The 17,515-nt window shown below is 38.4% G+C and overlaps 2 protein-coding genes across 4 annotated transcripts; both read right to left on the bottom strand.

The window, feature by feature from the left end:
* Positions 1–1,697: 1,697 nt before the first annotated feature.
* Positions 1,698–2,525, bottom strand: LOC125778441 (uncharacterized; the record flags this gene model as incomplete). The annotated part of the gene is given in 1 exon segment (XM_049456045.1): positions 1,698–2,525. A coding segment is annotated over 1 exon segment (461 nt), but the record flags the coding sequence as incomplete, so codon positions are not given.
* Positions 2,526–4,755: 2,230 nt separating this feature from the next.
* LOC105230751 (uncharacterized) lies at positions 4,756–16,884 on the bottom strand. 3 transcript variants are annotated; one of them, XM_049447707.1, is made up of 7 exons: positions 16,534–16,884; positions 14,676–15,020; positions 8,682–8,813; positions 5,737–8,618; positions 5,288–5,671; positions 5,107–5,223; positions 4,756–5,033 (listed from the first exon to the last, which is right to left on the bottom strand). In XM_049447707.1, exons 2-7 carry the CDS (start codon positions 14,817–14,819, stop codon positions 5,027–5,029), a joined length of 3,666 nt encoding a protein of 1,221 aa, XP_049303664.1. In that variant the 5' UTR covers positions 14,820–15,020; positions 16,534–16,884; the 3' UTR covers positions 4,756–5,026. The 3 variants fall into 3 exon arrangements, with proteins under 3 accessions (XP_049303664.1, XP_049303655.1, XP_049303648.1); XM_049447698.1 differs by having other exon boundaries at positions 16,538–16,884; XM_049447691.1 differs by having other exon boundaries at positions 16,542–16,884.
* Between the last annotated feature and the right edge of the window lie 631 nt (positions 16,885–17,515).

Below are 17,515 nucleotides of genomic sequence, written 5' to 3'. Positions count from 1 at the left end.
ATTAAATTTTCAGTTATTTTTCCTTCGTCCAAGTTCTAAGTTAAGGTTTTAACTAAAACACGTATTTTTTTCACTTTACAGGATCCTGTAAGGAGTTATCCTGCCAAAGCGGGAGCATTTTTTTCGTAGGGGTCACCGGAAATGGCGTCGCAATGGCCGAATATAAAATTTTTTTTGCACAAATTTTAGAATTTCCTTGTTAATAGTGTATGTTTGTAACAAAAAAATTCTAATAAAATATTTAATTTTTTATACGACAAAAAAATTTTGAAAAAAGGCTGATTTTTACCAGAGGAAACCTATGTACATACCTCCATAACCCCTAAAATCATTTAAAAATTTTAAAATAGCGATTTCCTGTTATAAGTTTTCAACTACCGGATGTAGCGTGCATAATCAAAACAAATTCATTTAAAACTATTGCATATGCTAACGAGTACAAGTTTTCGCTATTGTTTTGATTCCAACATCCAATTTTCTCATGCCTTATTTTACAACCGCAGCCAGACATTGAGCGCACACACTTGTATGTATTAAAATAAATGTTCTTGATCAAAATATACAAATACATACATATGTATGTATGTGTGAATATATGTAAGAGGAAACTACATGCTCTAATTTATTCTAAGCGCTCTCAGAGCGCCATTGCTTTACAGCGCTTGCTGTACATCACAGGTGTGTTTGTAGGTGTGCGTGTGTAGAATTCATGCGCCAACTGTTTACCAGCTGATAAGAAAGCTCTTAAGATTTTTGTTTTGCATGGTCTACTCACAAAGTTGTGTTGTGGCGCTGTTGGCGTCTTATGCTTATCAGTCTGCTGCTTCTCTTTTCATTTTGCAATCACTTGTAGTTAAAGCAAAAACAAAAGCAGTGTTAAGGTGTGTGTGACACTTAATCAACAAGTGTCAAAGGTCAAGGATTGTTTCTCTCCTTCGTTTTTTTCAAAGGATTTATAAAAAATATACAATATAGACGGAAATATTGTTATCATAACTGTATTTCGTACTGCCGTTGAAAAAAAACTTATGACAGTGTACACATATCCGTTCACAAAGAGAACAACCATTTCCTCTTATTGTTTCTTGCAATACGCCCCTAAAAGTATGTTAACATATTCGTGTATGCATGGCTTACAGCACTTCAAACACAAAAATCAAAATTACAAAAATTGCAAAATGTTTGCAATATTACACAAAAATGAGAAATTCTAACATAATACTTATTTTCCTTTAAATGTTCACTCGTCGTCTTTAATACAGTTTCCACTATTAAATAAGTCTTCAAAATATACTCGTTCTCACTGAATTTACATTTATTTGTATTATATGGCAACGCCATAACGAAGACAAACATCAAAAGAGAAATCAATAATTTGACGTTTATCACACCACCAGAGAAAAAAAGAAGTACAAACAAAACAAAAAATGTAAAAGTCATATGGGTGTCAAAAAACTGTAATATTCTACATACAAGAGGGGTGGGGTATTCTAAAATCCATTAAAAATGTATAAATTGGTTATAACTACGTAGTTAAACTGGCTAAATTTGCTGATGAGATAATTGTTTTTTCTTTTTATAACCAGATCGCAATACAACTTGAAAACAACTTATATTATCGCCACTTATATTACTCGTATCGCCTCATACAACTATACTAAGAAATTCATAAATACAAGGTACATACATCAATTTCATCACCACTGAGCACTTCAATGTCATCATAATTATCCACCATATCATAGTCCCGGTGTCCGCCATCCGTCGTATCCTGACCTGCTAAAGACCGGTGTTGCACCGCAAAATTATCAATGGCCTCGTAAGCTTCGGCAGATGCCTCGATAGCGGCAAAATCGATGCCTCGTCGATGCATTTCTTTTTTAACTAATTCGATGGTATGATCTACGTAATTGGCACTAGTCAACGGTATACGCACACGACGTAATATCTCGTATACTACGCGCACTGATAATGCGTGTCTGTTGGATAACTCTTGCAGCCAGATAGCGCGACAATTTCGTCGAAATTCAATTTGATTACGTTTGGCACGCAGATACTGGAAACTTCTACTTGCACTTAAACCGAAACGCACAAATGCATCCGCGAAATCACAGAACTGCTCTAGTGCACTGCACACACAAAATGCCAGTGCGGCCATAATGGAAGTTGCGCTTTAAACTGTCTATTTTTTTTAGCTCTTGCTTACTGTTCCTACTCAGTACACACAGTCTCCTCGCTCTCATGCCGAGCAGCGCGTTCATTAATTTTCGCTTAGCTCACCTCTACTCAACATCTGTACTTTCGCTTACACGTTGTTTATCATATTCTGTTTTGTTTTTGCTTAACGTTGAGCAAAAGTTGGACCCTCTGTGGGCAATATCCAAATTATACGTATGAGCGCCAATGGGGTGGTGAGGTCTTTGCACTGCTATGCGCGTGTGCGTATGTATATGTGTCTGTTTTTGTGTAGATTTTGCGTTATGTTCAGCTTGAACTTGTGCGACTGACTAAAATTAATGTTGGCCAAATTTGTTTACACTGCTTTGGCCAATTCAATGACGTCTCCTCCGGACGAGCTGCGGTTTATTATTGATAAATGTGTACATACATACACATCGGTCATTTGGAGATAAGCTTTTGGCTTAATTTTAGAATGTGCGTGCTGCTACACCAACAAACATACACATTGTCTTACTATGTACATATATTTTTCGAAACATGCGAACGCATATACATACATATGCACATACTTAACAATTTATATATATTATATACATATATGTATGTATGTACATGTGTATGTGTGTATGGGAGTCACCTAAAGGTGCTATAAAACAACAACAACTACTATATTATGAAATAATGCTAATTCATGCTCCCGTCCATAAAAATTGTTCGCTTTAATACTCATAAGCAAGGAATATTTGTTGCCAAATATTTCAACATGCGACAAATATTTTCCCGCAAAAAATAATTGTAATATGTATATACATATGAATGTATGATAGTATGTTTAATTTGATTTTCAAACTGAATATTATCATTTTTACCCACTTCGTACTCACCATGTTCTCATCATCCGCATCTGAGCCATTGCTCGATTTACATTTCTTATAGCAGGGCATTTTCACTTTCGTTCGTGATTTATTATTGTTGTTATTATCGCACCGATTGCTTTTATCGAACGAACTTGTACTCTTCTTTTATTATTTTTTTTTTCTCCGCTAACCCAATTTATTTTCTAATTTTTTTAAGGGGCCAAAACGTCACTTTGGTTATCTCTGCGAAAACAAACCGAAATCAAAATAACACCAATGACTAATTCAAATACATACATATGTATGTATATGTACATATGTATACATAGTATTTGCTAGGTGCGAACGCGAGTTGATCGGTGCCCACACTATCACTGTGGCGGATCGTTGCACCGATGCGCACTTTTAAATTTACGGCACCTGCGTTATGGAGTTGTGGAAAAGGTAAGTAGATAGCAGTTATTTTTTTTTTGCTTCGTTTGCAAGCGCTAATGAATTCGCACCTGTGAAGACGAATGCGGCGAAAAATATTTATTACTTTTTTGCTTTAATTTTTATATTGCAATTTACTGCCTGCAGTTAAGATTTGATTTATAAGGCATAGGTGCTAAAAAGCTAAGCCCTTACACATGCACTAATGCTTTTAGAAATTATTTTATATGCGCATATATATATTATATTTATGTACATATTGCAATATGTTGCCGTCCGATTTGCTTTTACCGTCTTTTCGCGACGATCAATTCTTGCAGACTGTTTCGTTGGTCGCTTTTGTTAGAAAAAATTCATGAAAAATTTACATATTTATTTGCATTAAACCTACCACAGCCCATACATACAATTGTAGGTATGTACATACTTGAGTATATGGCAGAATCGTCATTGAAGAAAAAATGTTTTGTGGTCATTTTTTTTTCGGGCGTCGTTTAATATTTTTGGCTAATTTTACTTTCACACGCATTGTTTTTTTTGCTTTTTTATATAATTCATGGTAAAATAAACTTGGTTGTTGCGTGACATGCGTGGGTGGCAAACACTGATAAATATGCGCTGATAAGGGAGTACATACCAACTTTGGTGTTATGATGTAAATATTAGAAGTCATATAGTATACATGCATACGCACAAACATACTAAGAACTTTCATAAATCTTTTTTTGTTATATTTCAAACGATTAAGTAATTAATTTCAATTCATTGTAATTATGTTTCAATTTTTTTTTAATTTTATTTTTAAATTTTTTTTTATTTTATTTTTAATTTTTTTTTATTTTTTTTTTAATTTTTTTTTTTAATTTTATTTTTAATTTTTTTGTAATTTTTTTATTTTATTTTATTTTTTTTGTAATTTTTTTAATTAATTGCGGCTTTGAATGAAACAATTTTAATATTAATTCAGCAATTCATTGTATTTGTAGCGTAAAATTATTTTTACGAGTAAAAGTGATAAAATATAATATATATACATACATACATACATATATGTGTGTGAGTTAAATATATTTTATTTGTAATTAATTCAAAATATTTTTATAGAAGTTAAAGTAATTTTATATTTAATGAAAAAAAACTAAAATATTTATTTAAAACCAACATTTTAATTAAAAATAAAATAAAAATACTTCCAAATAAATGCTATGTCACACTCTGGATTTTTCAATTCACTAAATCTTAAATGTGAGCATATTTTGAATATTTCACTACAAATTTATTAACTTTTATTAACTATAATTTATATTTATATATACATACATAAGCATACGTTATATACATACATACATACACAAGAAAAAATTAGCTTTATATAGGAGAAAAATTTTATACACAAGAAAAATATACGCAAAACATAACGTAACATAAATAGAAATATGATTATTCAGCGCATAGCGTGGAATTCGGCTTAATATAAGAATAATTCACTGCCGCTGATAAGAGAACCCATTCACCAATTAGTGGTGTTGCACACAAAAAACCGCTTGAGGGATGACTTAACTTCTGAGAAATTTAAGAAAAGGTTAAACAAATATTTTTTAATTAAAATAAATAAAATTCCTCGCAAAAATCTCACCTCCCCCTACTGCTGCGCGTCGAGACTGCAGAACGCCGCGTTGTGCCGGGCGATTTGTCTGGACCCTTGTAATATTTGGACATCGTTTTGCTGACGCGTGATGGCCGCGTGCTGACACTAAGAATATAACAGTTGTTTAAGTGACTCAGGCAGACAAAAACTATGCTTAAAATTAACTTACACTGTGCTGGTGGTGCTTTCGTTGTCATTCTTGATGCTCGCCGTGTCGTCGCTTTCTTTTTCGAAGTCGCGCTCACTCGGCGCTTTGCGTCCAGTCGCCGGTGGTGGACGGCTGCGTTGACGTGGTGCCGGCGTACGGCTTCGCGTTTCAAGTTCTTGCTTTTCGCCGGCGTTCTTTTCACTTTTGGGCTTCAACGGCTTATCGTCTTCGTCATCATCCTCATCTTCCTCCAACTCAATTTCCTCTTTCAATTTTCTTCCACGTCTACGCGTTGGTGAAATACTCTTTGCATCCTTAACGTCAGCTTTGTGTACGCGCTGTAAAGAGGCTAAGGATGTGGCTGTTAAGTAGACATCCGTTTCTTCCTGTTCCACATTTGTAGAGCTGTAAAGGCAAAGAAAATGAGACTTTATTAATTATTTATATTTTTTAAACTCAATTTTACTTACAGCAAATCCTTGTCCTTGTTTTTGGCGACACTTTTGCCCTCAGCTGCATCGTGATTTTCTTCGTCGTCGATGAGATCCACTATTTCATCCGCCACAAGTGTAACTGTCGACCTGCGATTGCGTGCGGGCGGCAATAGTTTTCGTCTGATACCAGGGATTCTGCTTGGCGCCGCCGCGGTCAATCGTTTGTCTGCCTCTTCGAGTTTCTTATCTTCCTTGGCTTTGCTCTGCAATACCAATGTGATTTTATTGATCTCCTCCTCTACATCTAGCGGACCGCCTGGTGTATTAGACGCTGGTTTGGCGCGTGGTTGTACCACTACTTCCTTCACAACATTCACCGTCTCTTCGGAATTATCCTCAACTTTTTTGCAGCGCTGCTGCTGTTGCTCCTGCGCTTTCTGCAATGACTTTTTCAAGGCGCTGCGTATTTGTTGTACTGAGCCACGCGGCGCTGGTGTGCTTGCCGACACTACAGCGACATCTTTATTCTCCGCTGCGACCTTCTGCAGTCCAATTGCTTCCAGTAACTGTTGGCCAAGCGCAGATTTGCTCGAGGTTTGTCTTTTAACTGAGTTACTGTTACGCGTAGTCGTCCTGCCGGCTGCGGCAGCATTCGTTGTGACAGCCTTGGTCGTACTGGTTGTATTGCTTCCCGCCAGAGAAGACACACTGGTAGCCGCAGCTGCCGTAGGTGTCAGCATAGTCTCCGTTGCTTTAGTTACAATTGCAGTTGGTGCGGCTTCGCTCACATTCGTTGTGTTTGATGGTACTTGTGTACCAATTGAGATGATGTTGGATGGGAATTGGGTGGCAATTGTGTTGAGACTGTCGAGGGATTGCGTCTTGGAGGGCTTCTTTAGCGGCGCTGCTGTCGGTTGTAATACATTGGAGGAGCCCGCCGCCAATTTTGTCGTTGTGGCAGTGTAGGCTACACTCTCAGTTAGTGTTGAGGTTACAGGTGTTACTTCCTTCGTGCTTATGGCAAGATTCAAACGCGCTGGTGAAGCCTGTATAACGGTTTTGCGACGTTTTATAATTGGACGTGTTATCATTGGTTTGGATACCTGTTGCGGCACTGGAAAGGTGACTGATTCGGTTTGTGATAGACTCGAGGAACTATCCGCGGTTCCATTGCCATTATTTTGCAAGTTTGTTGTTGTGCTTCCAGTGCAATCATCCGGTTCCATCAATATAATGTCATCCGTATCGAAAACAAAGTCACTTCCGCTGGCCGGCACTGTAATAATCGAGTTGCTACGCTGCCGTCTGGGCTGTGGTTGTGACTGGGGCAGTTGCATGCGACTGAGAGCGGCGCGTTGTCTTTGTAGCAGTGCCAGCAAGGCATCATTCGAGCTGGTGGCACTGAGACCACTTAGCATGTTCAAATGTGTAAATAATGCCGCTGGATCGAGATCGACGTGTATGTCGGGTGTCGACTTGGAATTCAAATACTGCGAATTAAGTGTAGAATTCAGCGCAGCATATTCATCACTGTTAAATATCGACGCGCTGCGTCCACGTGCCGACACCTTTCGCACCTTTTTGGGCGGTGCTAATTTTAAATTATCATTCTCGGCGTCTCGCTTCAATGATTGGTTCGAAGCGCTCGCCTTCGGTGTGACGTCGGATAGTTCTGGTTCTTCTTCTGGGCTTGCTGGCACCAATTGCACTGAAGTCTCTGCCGGCAGTTTGTACGGCAACGCGGTTGTTATGCCTGCCACTTGTAACTCGGCTTCTTTGGTGACAGCTGCAGCCGCCGCAGCTGCTGCTGCTACCTGTTGCTGCTGCAACATTTGTGCCGCCTGCAAAACCGGACCCAAATAGGGGCCCATTATTTGTGTAAGATCGGCGTCTTGCAACAGATTCGGATCAGCCATTATGGTGGCAAAACGTGAGTTACGCAAACGTTCCAATTGCGCCTCCATTGTGTTTTTATTTACCGGCCATTTCAGTGCTTTCAATATGAGTTTGAGCAGATCTCCATCTTTGATTACTTTACCGAGCAAGATGTCGTCGGGTATACTGGGTCTGGCCGACTGTGACAAATCGGTCGGCTCGGATTGTATTTGCGGCTCGGATATTGGCTCGATATGTGTAGTGGACTGAGGCGCAACTTGTACTTGATGTTTCTGTTGCTTTGTTGCGGCAATTATCATCTTCTCTGGAAGCGGCTCTGCCGGTACATCATCTTCAACCAACAAAGTTGGTGGTTCGACAGCTTTCGTTTGTGGTTGGCTACCCTGTGTATTTTGACCAAGCTTTTGCGATACCTTCAGTAGAGAAACTTGTCCTGCATTAACGGCTTTGATATTATTTAGTGCATTTTTAAGATTTTTACGCTTTTGCTGCAAAGTATTGGCGTTCTGCTTGGGCTGCTCGGTTGTAGTTTTGCTTGTGGGCACGGTTTCAGGTGCACAACCGATTACGTAACCACCGCTTGTGACTGTCGTTACCTGCTGTTGTCGATTGGGGAAGAAATTTATGACACCCGACGTGGTCGGCTTCTTGGTGAGAGCAGCAGCTTCAGTCTGCTTCGGCGTGCTGGCAAAGCCACGTTGTGCAATAGATTTCGGTGTGAAACGCGAGTCCAGTGAATTCTGACGTCGCGATGCTGTTATCATTTTGTGCTGGGTCTCACGTGTCAGCGGATCGTTGACAGACACATTTAGGACGACCTCGTCTTTGTGGGAACATGTCGACGATGCGGGCAATGATGCTGGTGGTGTGGATTCAGCGCTCTGCACAACCAGCTTCTCACGCTCCTTCGGTTTCGGTCTCTCCGGTACTTGAGCGATCGACGCACATTCTTTTGGGGACTTGGATGCGGGCGCTTTAGTAGTGGGGTTGGTGCTCTCACTGCTCTCAGCTTGAAAACACGACTAAAAGTATAAAATGTTGGTAATTAGTGTGAGTTTGGATTATCATGTGCTGGCAACACACACCTTTGTATTGAAGATGAAATCTCGGAAGACCTTTTGTGTGTGCTTGGCGATTTTGGACAATGATGCAGTGGCTTCTACTTGGCGGAAACAAGCCTTGCATAACACCTTCGGTAGTATATCCTCTTCTGAAATCTGTAAATTGAAATGCAGATGATTAGTTCTTCGACTTTTTGACAACAAAAAATTTTGAATGTACATATGTATGTATGTATGTATGAATTTGTATTATATAACCTTGTATTAGCTAAGTTAAATGGCCCAATATCCCCTCTCTTTACAAGTCCAGTATTATGGCATAAAGAACTTCTTCTATATTCAGCTCCACCTCAACCAGCCTTTTGTCTTTCAACAAAAAATGTAAGAAACGCTAAATTTTACGGAAGAAATGGCAGAAGAAACCTGCACCCAGACTTTTTTTAAAAATTGAAAATGGGCGTGGTGTCACCCACTTATGGACCAAAAACCATATCTCAGGAACTACTCGACCGATTTCAATGAAATTCGGTATATAATATTTTCTTAACATCCTGATGACATGTACGAAATATGGGCGAAATCGGTTCACAACCACGCGCTCTTCCAATATAACGCTATTTTGAATTCCATCTGATGCCTTCTCTGTATAATATATATGTACATTAGGAACCAATGATGATAGGTAAATGACGGATAATGAAATCTCGATTATCACTTTATCATGCGAGAGTATAAAATGTTCGGTACAGCCTAATGTAAAGTGTTTTCTTCTTTTTATTTTAGATTATGCTACGGTTTTTTTATATAAGAAATATGTCTCTTAGCATGTAAATATGTATTAGTGAGCTTACTCATCACGCTCTCACATAACAGCCGGTCGTAAATTTACATTATTACAGACTCAATACGAACGCGTGAATTTTGTAAAAACGTATTGACATTGACATTGCAAAAGCGCAACTTTGTTAGTGACTGCCAATTTTCAGCGCCTCTAGCCACTTAGCAGCATATAAGGAGAGAATAGCAATGAAGATTCTGTGCAACATTTGAACGTTACGCTGCTAACCTGTTTTCATTGAGACTGTATTGAACAAAAATATACAGACACTTACATATATGAGAAGAAACACATATAGAAACATACATATTTACCTACATATGTATGTAGGTATGAGCATATACTATCAGGTAATCGTATATAAACTTAGGAAACCCATACAAAAGCATAATGGGGCACTTGACAGGACTAGTCCATTCTGAATTTTCATTTTATCTGTTATTTCCTCTTTGTGGTTTTCATGGAATTTCTGTAATTTACGTCTCATCAGAAATACAGATCAAAGCGTCACATATACATATGTATGTATATATTATTATATGTTGACAAAACGAAGTCTCAAGGGCGTACCGTATATACCGGAACTTTTTTTTTAAGAAAAAACTCAGAAACTTCAAATTCAATCATTCGAAAGAACATTTTTGGCATTTCTTTTTTTGGAGATTATATGTTTCAAATTTTGGATGCGGCTAGAGGAAAAAGTCTAACGGTGGGATATCACACGATCTTGGTGCCCATTCGACCGGCATAAAACGTGAAATTATTTGTTCACCGAAGTGTTATCTCAATAAATCCGTTGATTGATACGATGTGTGGGAAGTGGCGCCGTCTTGTTGAAACCAAATATCGCCGAGATCACGAGTTTCAATTCGGTCGAATATTATCTGGTCCGGTAAACGACAACAAAGAATATAATGAGCCAGAAACGCCAATACAAGTTCCACGAAGAGATCCTTTATTAATTAGGTTAGGTTACACTCATCGGCTGTCATCCCATACATATGGTCCTTAGTAATGACAGTTGTAGGTTTGTTATTAATGCGTGCTGAAGTTGATGTAGTGCAGGATGTCAATGCTTTTTGCGAAGTTACGTAGAGACTTGATCTCTAATTCTGATACTACCTACAGTCCCTTGTAAAGACCGGACATGAGAAGAAGAGGTGTTCTAGAATCTCTCTCATGCCTACTTCTATGCACTTTCGACATGTGTCATCGTTAATACTGCCCATACGGCTCACATGTGATGCCAGTAAGTTGTGACCTGACTAGGTCAACAATCATCATGTAGACTTTCCGAAACTGTGTGAGTAGAAAGCTTGCGCGGCTCCTTTGCATACAATTTTGGTGTTCCTGCATGAACTTAAAACATTCCATCTGAGCCTGAATCCGTCTGTAAGCCCCTTCGGAAATTTCATTACATGTATTTTTAGTGACATCCGCTTTTCATGTACTGATTCGGGAGTCAAGCGAATGACACTCTTGGCAATCTCATCAGCTATTTCGTTTTCTGGAACCCACTTGTAGCCTGAACCCCATATATGTATGCACCCGCTTTCCTGCAGCCACTAATATCTATTGCCTCCCTACTTTTAAGGACATTCACTGATGAAATAAAAGATCGCCTGTGGTATACATACATACATATGTACGTACATAACATTAGTTAGTTTTGGGAATTGGAAAAGTCATCTCAACAAATTCGAAAAGTTTTATTTTGCACTTTTGTATTTGAATACTCCTATAACTCAAATTGGCTTATGATCGTTTCCACACATGGGCCACACGAACAACATCGCGCTATTGTATGTGTGTATGTATGCCAAGGCATGCACTAACACAGACACATTCTTACCTTTTGAAAGCTTTGCCGTAAATTAAATACAAATTCTATGTTCCATGGCCTCAGAGCGAGTCTACACAACGTTAGCCAGCGTCAGGCATGGAATTTTTCCAACAATAACAATACACATGCGTATTCAAATACATACATACAAATATATGGTAAATAACATTCAGGTATGCGTGTGTATGTGTGTGCAGTTTGATTGCCTTTTCCACGGAATTCACGCTTTCTGCTTCTATGTTTGGTTATTACATGTGCATATGTACATATGTTTGTGTGTGTGACTAATTTTGTTTGGATGTATGCGGGCTGAAGTCTGTTTTCGAAAGCTAGAATTATTCTAGTGGCTAAAAGCTAACCGTAAATATTTTTTTAATTAAAAACGAAGTGTTGCGAAGTGCTGGCTCTGAGATTTGAAGTGCTGTAATTTTTTGTAGCTTTTTTTGCTTTTCCCCTCTGCTTTCATTTTAAGCTTGAAACCCACACATTGCACCAACACACACACACAATCACATAAAATTTTGCGACTCGTGCCAGTATCACGAATCGATTTTTTTTGCTGTTTAATTTTTCGTTACAAGTTTTAGGTGCGTGTGTGTAGGTGCAGTCAAACGAGATTTACGCACACTAGTGTAGGTGCATAGTCTCTGCTTGCGCCTGTGTATGTGCGTGTGTACATAAATGAGAATCTAAGATTGTGTATATCGCACAAGTTATTTCAGCTGATTGTGATGTTTTTGTTATTGTTGTCGATTTTATTTTTATCAACATTTTCTTGGGTATTGTTTTTCGCGTCGCTTTTCTGTTTTCTGTGTTAGTCACATGGGTCTACTTGCTGTAAATTCTCTTTTGTTATCTGCTCGTTCGTTAAATTTATTTCTCATCATAAAATTCACTAACACAAGCGCAAAAAATTCTGGCATTAATTGTCGCGATTTTAGTGAAGACAACACTTTGATAGTATTCTTTTTGTCCTTAGTAAATCATGGCCAATTTGATGTAATTTGAATGGGAATAGCACCTATAGAAGTTAGGAGAACCTCAAGTGATGCTCCTGATAATTTTTGTAACGTTACTATATCTTAGTATATACATACATACATACATACATACATATGTACATACATATGTATGTATGTATTCTTCCAAATAATTTTAATAAGATTAGTGATTTGTGGATAAGAAAGACAGTTATAAGGTGCTACCAGTAAACTATTTAGATTATCCGTAGTTTTTGTGAAGGGTAAAATAAGTTAGATTGGCTCTATATGAGTTGTGGCCCGACTTTGACCGATGAAATCTCCAAAGTACAACTCCAAATTCATCCTACCTTATTTTACCTATCCTGAACAGGGTATATTAGGTTTGCCACGACGTTTGTAACACTCAGAGACCATATAAAGTATATGTATGCTTGACGAGCTGAGTCGATCAGATTTTTATCCCAAATTTTGAACCCGTCCTTTTTTCACCAAGAAGCTGCTTATTTGTCGTAATCGCCGATATCGTACCACTATAGTAACGTATAGATTTTTCAATAGGGACGCTACAAATGTAGACCAATACGGACAGCATATACTCGTATTTATTCCGCTTTTTTGACATTTTTATTCAGTAAGATTTGCCATTTCGTTATGGAAAAATATGCGATCCAACTATGAGTCAAAATTACTAAATTTTACTACCGAAATTCGAAGTCAGTGGGTTCAACTTTTTAAGAGCGCTACGTCCAATGTATGATCGCCATATTAGTTCTGTCAGATCAACAATTGAGCGTATAGTGGATAAATTTGGATTGACAGACACAGTACGTAATGCTCCCGTGCCAGCGAGACAAAGAAGTGCCCGTAGTGTCGAAAATATTGCTGCCGCTAGCGTATCAATTGAAGAAGACTCCATTCAGTAACTCACACGTCGTTCCCAAGGCTTGGGCATCTCTGTGACGTCGTTGTGACGAATTTTGCGAAAAGATCTTGGCTCACATTCTTACAAGATCAAATTGACACAAGAACTGAAGCCGCTTTACCACCAGAATCGTCGTATGTTCGTGAATTGAGCTGAGCAACAACTTGAAAATTATCCCGATTTTCATCGAAAAATCATTTGCAGCGATGCGGCTCATTTCAGGCTGAATGGCCTCGTCAATAAGCAAAATATGCGTTATTGGTCAGTCAGCAATTCACACGTACTCCATGGGTCACCATTTCATTCCGAAAAAATTACGGTTTGGAACCGTTTATGGGCCGGCGGTGTCATTGAACCGTACTTCTTCCGTGATGATCAAAACCGGCACGTTACTGTGAATGGGAACCGCTATCGATCAATGAAAACCGAATATTTTTGGCCCGAATTGGATGATATGGACTCGGACAATATTTGGTTCCAATAGGACGACGCCAAAGGCCACACAGCGAATGTCACAATCGATATATTGAAAACCAAGTTTGATGAACGTGTTATCTCACGAAATGGCCCAGGCAATTGACCGCCTCGGTCGCGCGATTTGACGCCGATAAAATATTTCCTGTGGGGCTACGTTAAGTCTATGGTCTATGCCAACAAACCAGCGACGATTGATGAACTTCGTACGAATATCGAACGTGAATTGCAGCAATTTCGGCCGATTTATACTTAAAAACCGTCGAAAATTGGGCTCTGCGTTTGGATTTCTGCAAGCATCCCAGTGATAGCAATGAAAAATCTTGACTGTCTCTATACAAGATAACACATTAAAAATACCTTCCTTCAAATAAATTTTGCATCACAAAACTCTATCTAGTATCTAAAATATTTCTCTATAATTTGTCGAAAATCAATAAGAAAGATGTATAATATTACAAAAAAAAATAATAATAATAATAGTATGATCTCATTAACAGCTAAAGTGGATTATTTTAATTTGTTATTGTTGTTCAATAAATTTTTTATGGTGCACAATAATTGGTCCATTATCCTGACCTCACATCGCCCAATACTATCATAACTGTGATCATTCCAATTGGAAGGAAAATCGAACAAGCTGCACACTCTCAAAACTCCACTACACACAACATCCAACACAAAAAAGCAACAGGAGAGCCGTCACCCATACACACAAAAATCTCTCTCTCTCTCTGCGCACTCCCATGCATACATACATACATATATATGAGAAACCCAACACAGCGACACAATTGCATTATTTACATTTTTTCCACACTTTCCGCGATCCATGTTTACATAACACCATTTATAATGAAATAGTCGCATATTTACTTATTTTAATATTTATTTATGTGTGAATATGTTTGCAAGCAGATATGAATGTATGTATGTATATAAAAAATGCCAAGCTTACCGTCAAATACAGGTATCGCTCGATTTTATCCTTTAACGCTGGCGTCTTGAGTATATAAACACATTCGGCCACGGAGTTTTTGCCTTTCGTGTTGGCGGCGCAGACACGACACAAATATTCAAATGTTGACTGGGGGTTCTCCATTTCCTTGTTTGTGTTTACTGACTTTTGTTTTGTTTAGTTGATTTGTAAGTTGGTTTATTTTGAAATTTTAAACACACTTTTTAGTTCACTTAAATTTTAGTTGCACTTTTTATTGTTGCTATTTTTTAACTGATAATTTTCTGCGTGCTGTAGCCTTCAAGCTATTATGCAATCAACTTGCAATTAAACTTACACATTTTTCTACACATAAACAATATAAAAATATTAAATTTTTTTAGAATTATCAGATTTTTGAATTTTTCGGTAAACCAAAAAATAAATCAAAAAAATTCATGCCTTTGACAGAATTTACTGAAGTTTTCTTTTCATTATTATTTTTGCCAGTGTAAACTTTTTTGTTTGGGGGAATGGTGCGTTTAATTTAGTTTTTTTTTTATAAATGAACACATTTTTTTTATTTATTGGGCGCTGTTACTTATAAAAAAAAACACCAGCGGCTTTTCAGTTCTTTTGGCCTTTTCCTAAGCTTTTGAGTCGAAAATTTGCTCTATGGTTATACATGTACATATCAACTGATATGAGTTCTTATTTAAATTGGCGATTTATGCGCTTAAATAAGAAAATAAAAATAATTTTATTCAAAATACTAAATTCTCTTCACTTTAAATTAAAAACATTAACATGTTTGGAGCCACTGTGTCACCACTAAGTTTCAAATTCCGCACGTTTTTCTTTTCTTTTTCTAATCAGCGGCCAATTACAGAACACACACACAAACACACGCTAGTCAGCGCTTACACCGACGATAAACCAGCACTTCTCGGCTAACAAAACAAAAACAACAATGCGAAACTTGCAAAAGAAATATAAAAAAAACATAACAACAAAGCTGACGCTACCAACGAAAAGGCAGAGGCAACAGTTATTGCAGCATAGCTTTTGTGAGGTTGTAGAAAAAAAAAACAAATAATTTACAGCAACAAAAAGAGACAACAAAAGCACAGCATAGCACGAGCGAAGCAGCAGCAAAAGCAGCGCTGTTGGCGACGTCAACTTCGTTTCGGTAGAAGGCGAACGCGCTTCTCCTCGCTATGCGTTGTTTTGTTGGTATGCGTGTGTTTGTTGTTGGCATTACACTTGATGTGCCGTTGCTTAAGGCATTGTTGTTGGTGTTTTGCTCACAATTTTTTTTGCAATGTATTTTTGTTTTCTGATTTATGGCTATTTGATTGAAATGGACGCGAGCTCTTTTTTATTAGAATTAACGAAGGCGTCGAGCAGTGAGATTGTCCCGTTGGGTATGCGTTGTCTTAGACGTCGGCGCCGTCGCGCTCATCTCGCGTGCATGCATTCGTGGAAGCATTGCGGTGCGACGCGAGCGCTTTGAGCGCAAAGCACAGCTGAGTCTAGAAGAAACCCAATTGCAAATGTGCGCCAAACGCTACGGAGCGCTTTAGAGTACAGCAACAACAATACACACTTGTTCTTGGCAATATTTGGGAGCACACAACACTTAGAAAGTCGGCGCGCTCGAAGTCATTATATTTTATCAAAACACGCGAGTGTAGAAAATAGCAAAAAACGCATTCCGATTAACACACGCTGCGGTCGTGTTGTTGTTGGTGGCGCACCAACCGACGTCAGCGACTTCGCTCGCGCCTATTAAAGCACACAGCAGCCGCCAGCGCCATCTACCAGCAGCCATTGGCATTAAACGCACCATAACCACAAACACACGAACACTTGTACATACATACATACACTTGTATGCGCTGCCGAACAATGCAGCGACCCAAGCAACGGCACAAGCACCAGTGCCAGCGCCAGTGGACTTCTTGATTTAGCGCCACTAGTGGTTTTATTGTTGTCTCTTTAAACTTTCACTTGGGTTTTGGCGTGCGAGACAATTCGACTCGTTTTCCTGTGTTTTGGTTTATGTTGTGGCCGCTAATCTGCGTAACGGTATTAGTACGCTGACTGCGCACAATTCATATATTTACAATAAAAAAATATTTGCACTTCATTTGATTTTCCTGTAAAAGTTTTCCTCTGACTAAAAACACACACTCGCGCGCGCGACGAAGTACAAACGAGAACTGAACTCGAAAGCGACGAGCGCAACACACACGCTCGTTTCGATTTCAGCATTTTGCACGCACACAGCTGCACTCACGATTTTTACATGCCCACACACACACAATCACACGGCGTGCACACACATCTGTATGTATGTGCGCAGCAGTTGTGTATGCGAGCGAGGCGCGACTATTGTTACCACTACACTTGCAGTCGGGCAAGTCGCCGCACGCACACTGGCGCATAATTCAGCAGGCTGACGCTGCACAGTGTGTCGAAATGAGCGAAAGCGCGAAATAATTTTACTAATAAGAGATCCTGCAAATTTTGTACAGCATTTAATGGATTTAAGAACGGACAAATGGGAAAATAAGTAGTTGCATATTCTTTTAAGCCTTCATACTAGAAAATACGTTTTTCTTTGCTAATATAGGTTACTTTTTTTTTTAATTATAGCGAGTTTGAGTTGAGTTAAATTGGGTACTAAAGATAGAATGTGTGTAATAAATGCACAATTTCTTTTAGTATTTGGAACTGTTGAGTACAATGGATAGGTGAAAACAGAGAAAAAATTACGTTCGTATTTTGATTCTTATAAGAATCTCATCAATTTAACGCTCTTCATTGTTTGTTAAGAGTAAAAGAGCAACTCGATTAGA

The sequence above is a fragment of the Bactrocera dorsalis genome, chromosome 1 (assembly GCF_023373825.1).
Source record: "Bactrocera dorsalis isolate Fly_Bdor chromosome 1, ASM2337382v1, whole genome shotgun sequence".
Lineage (NCBI taxonomy): Eukaryota > Metazoa > Arthropoda > Insecta > Diptera > Tephritidae > Bactrocera > Bactrocera dorsalis.
Note: the sequence above shows the minus strand (reverse complement) of the source record. Positions and strands in the feature narration are given on the sequence as shown.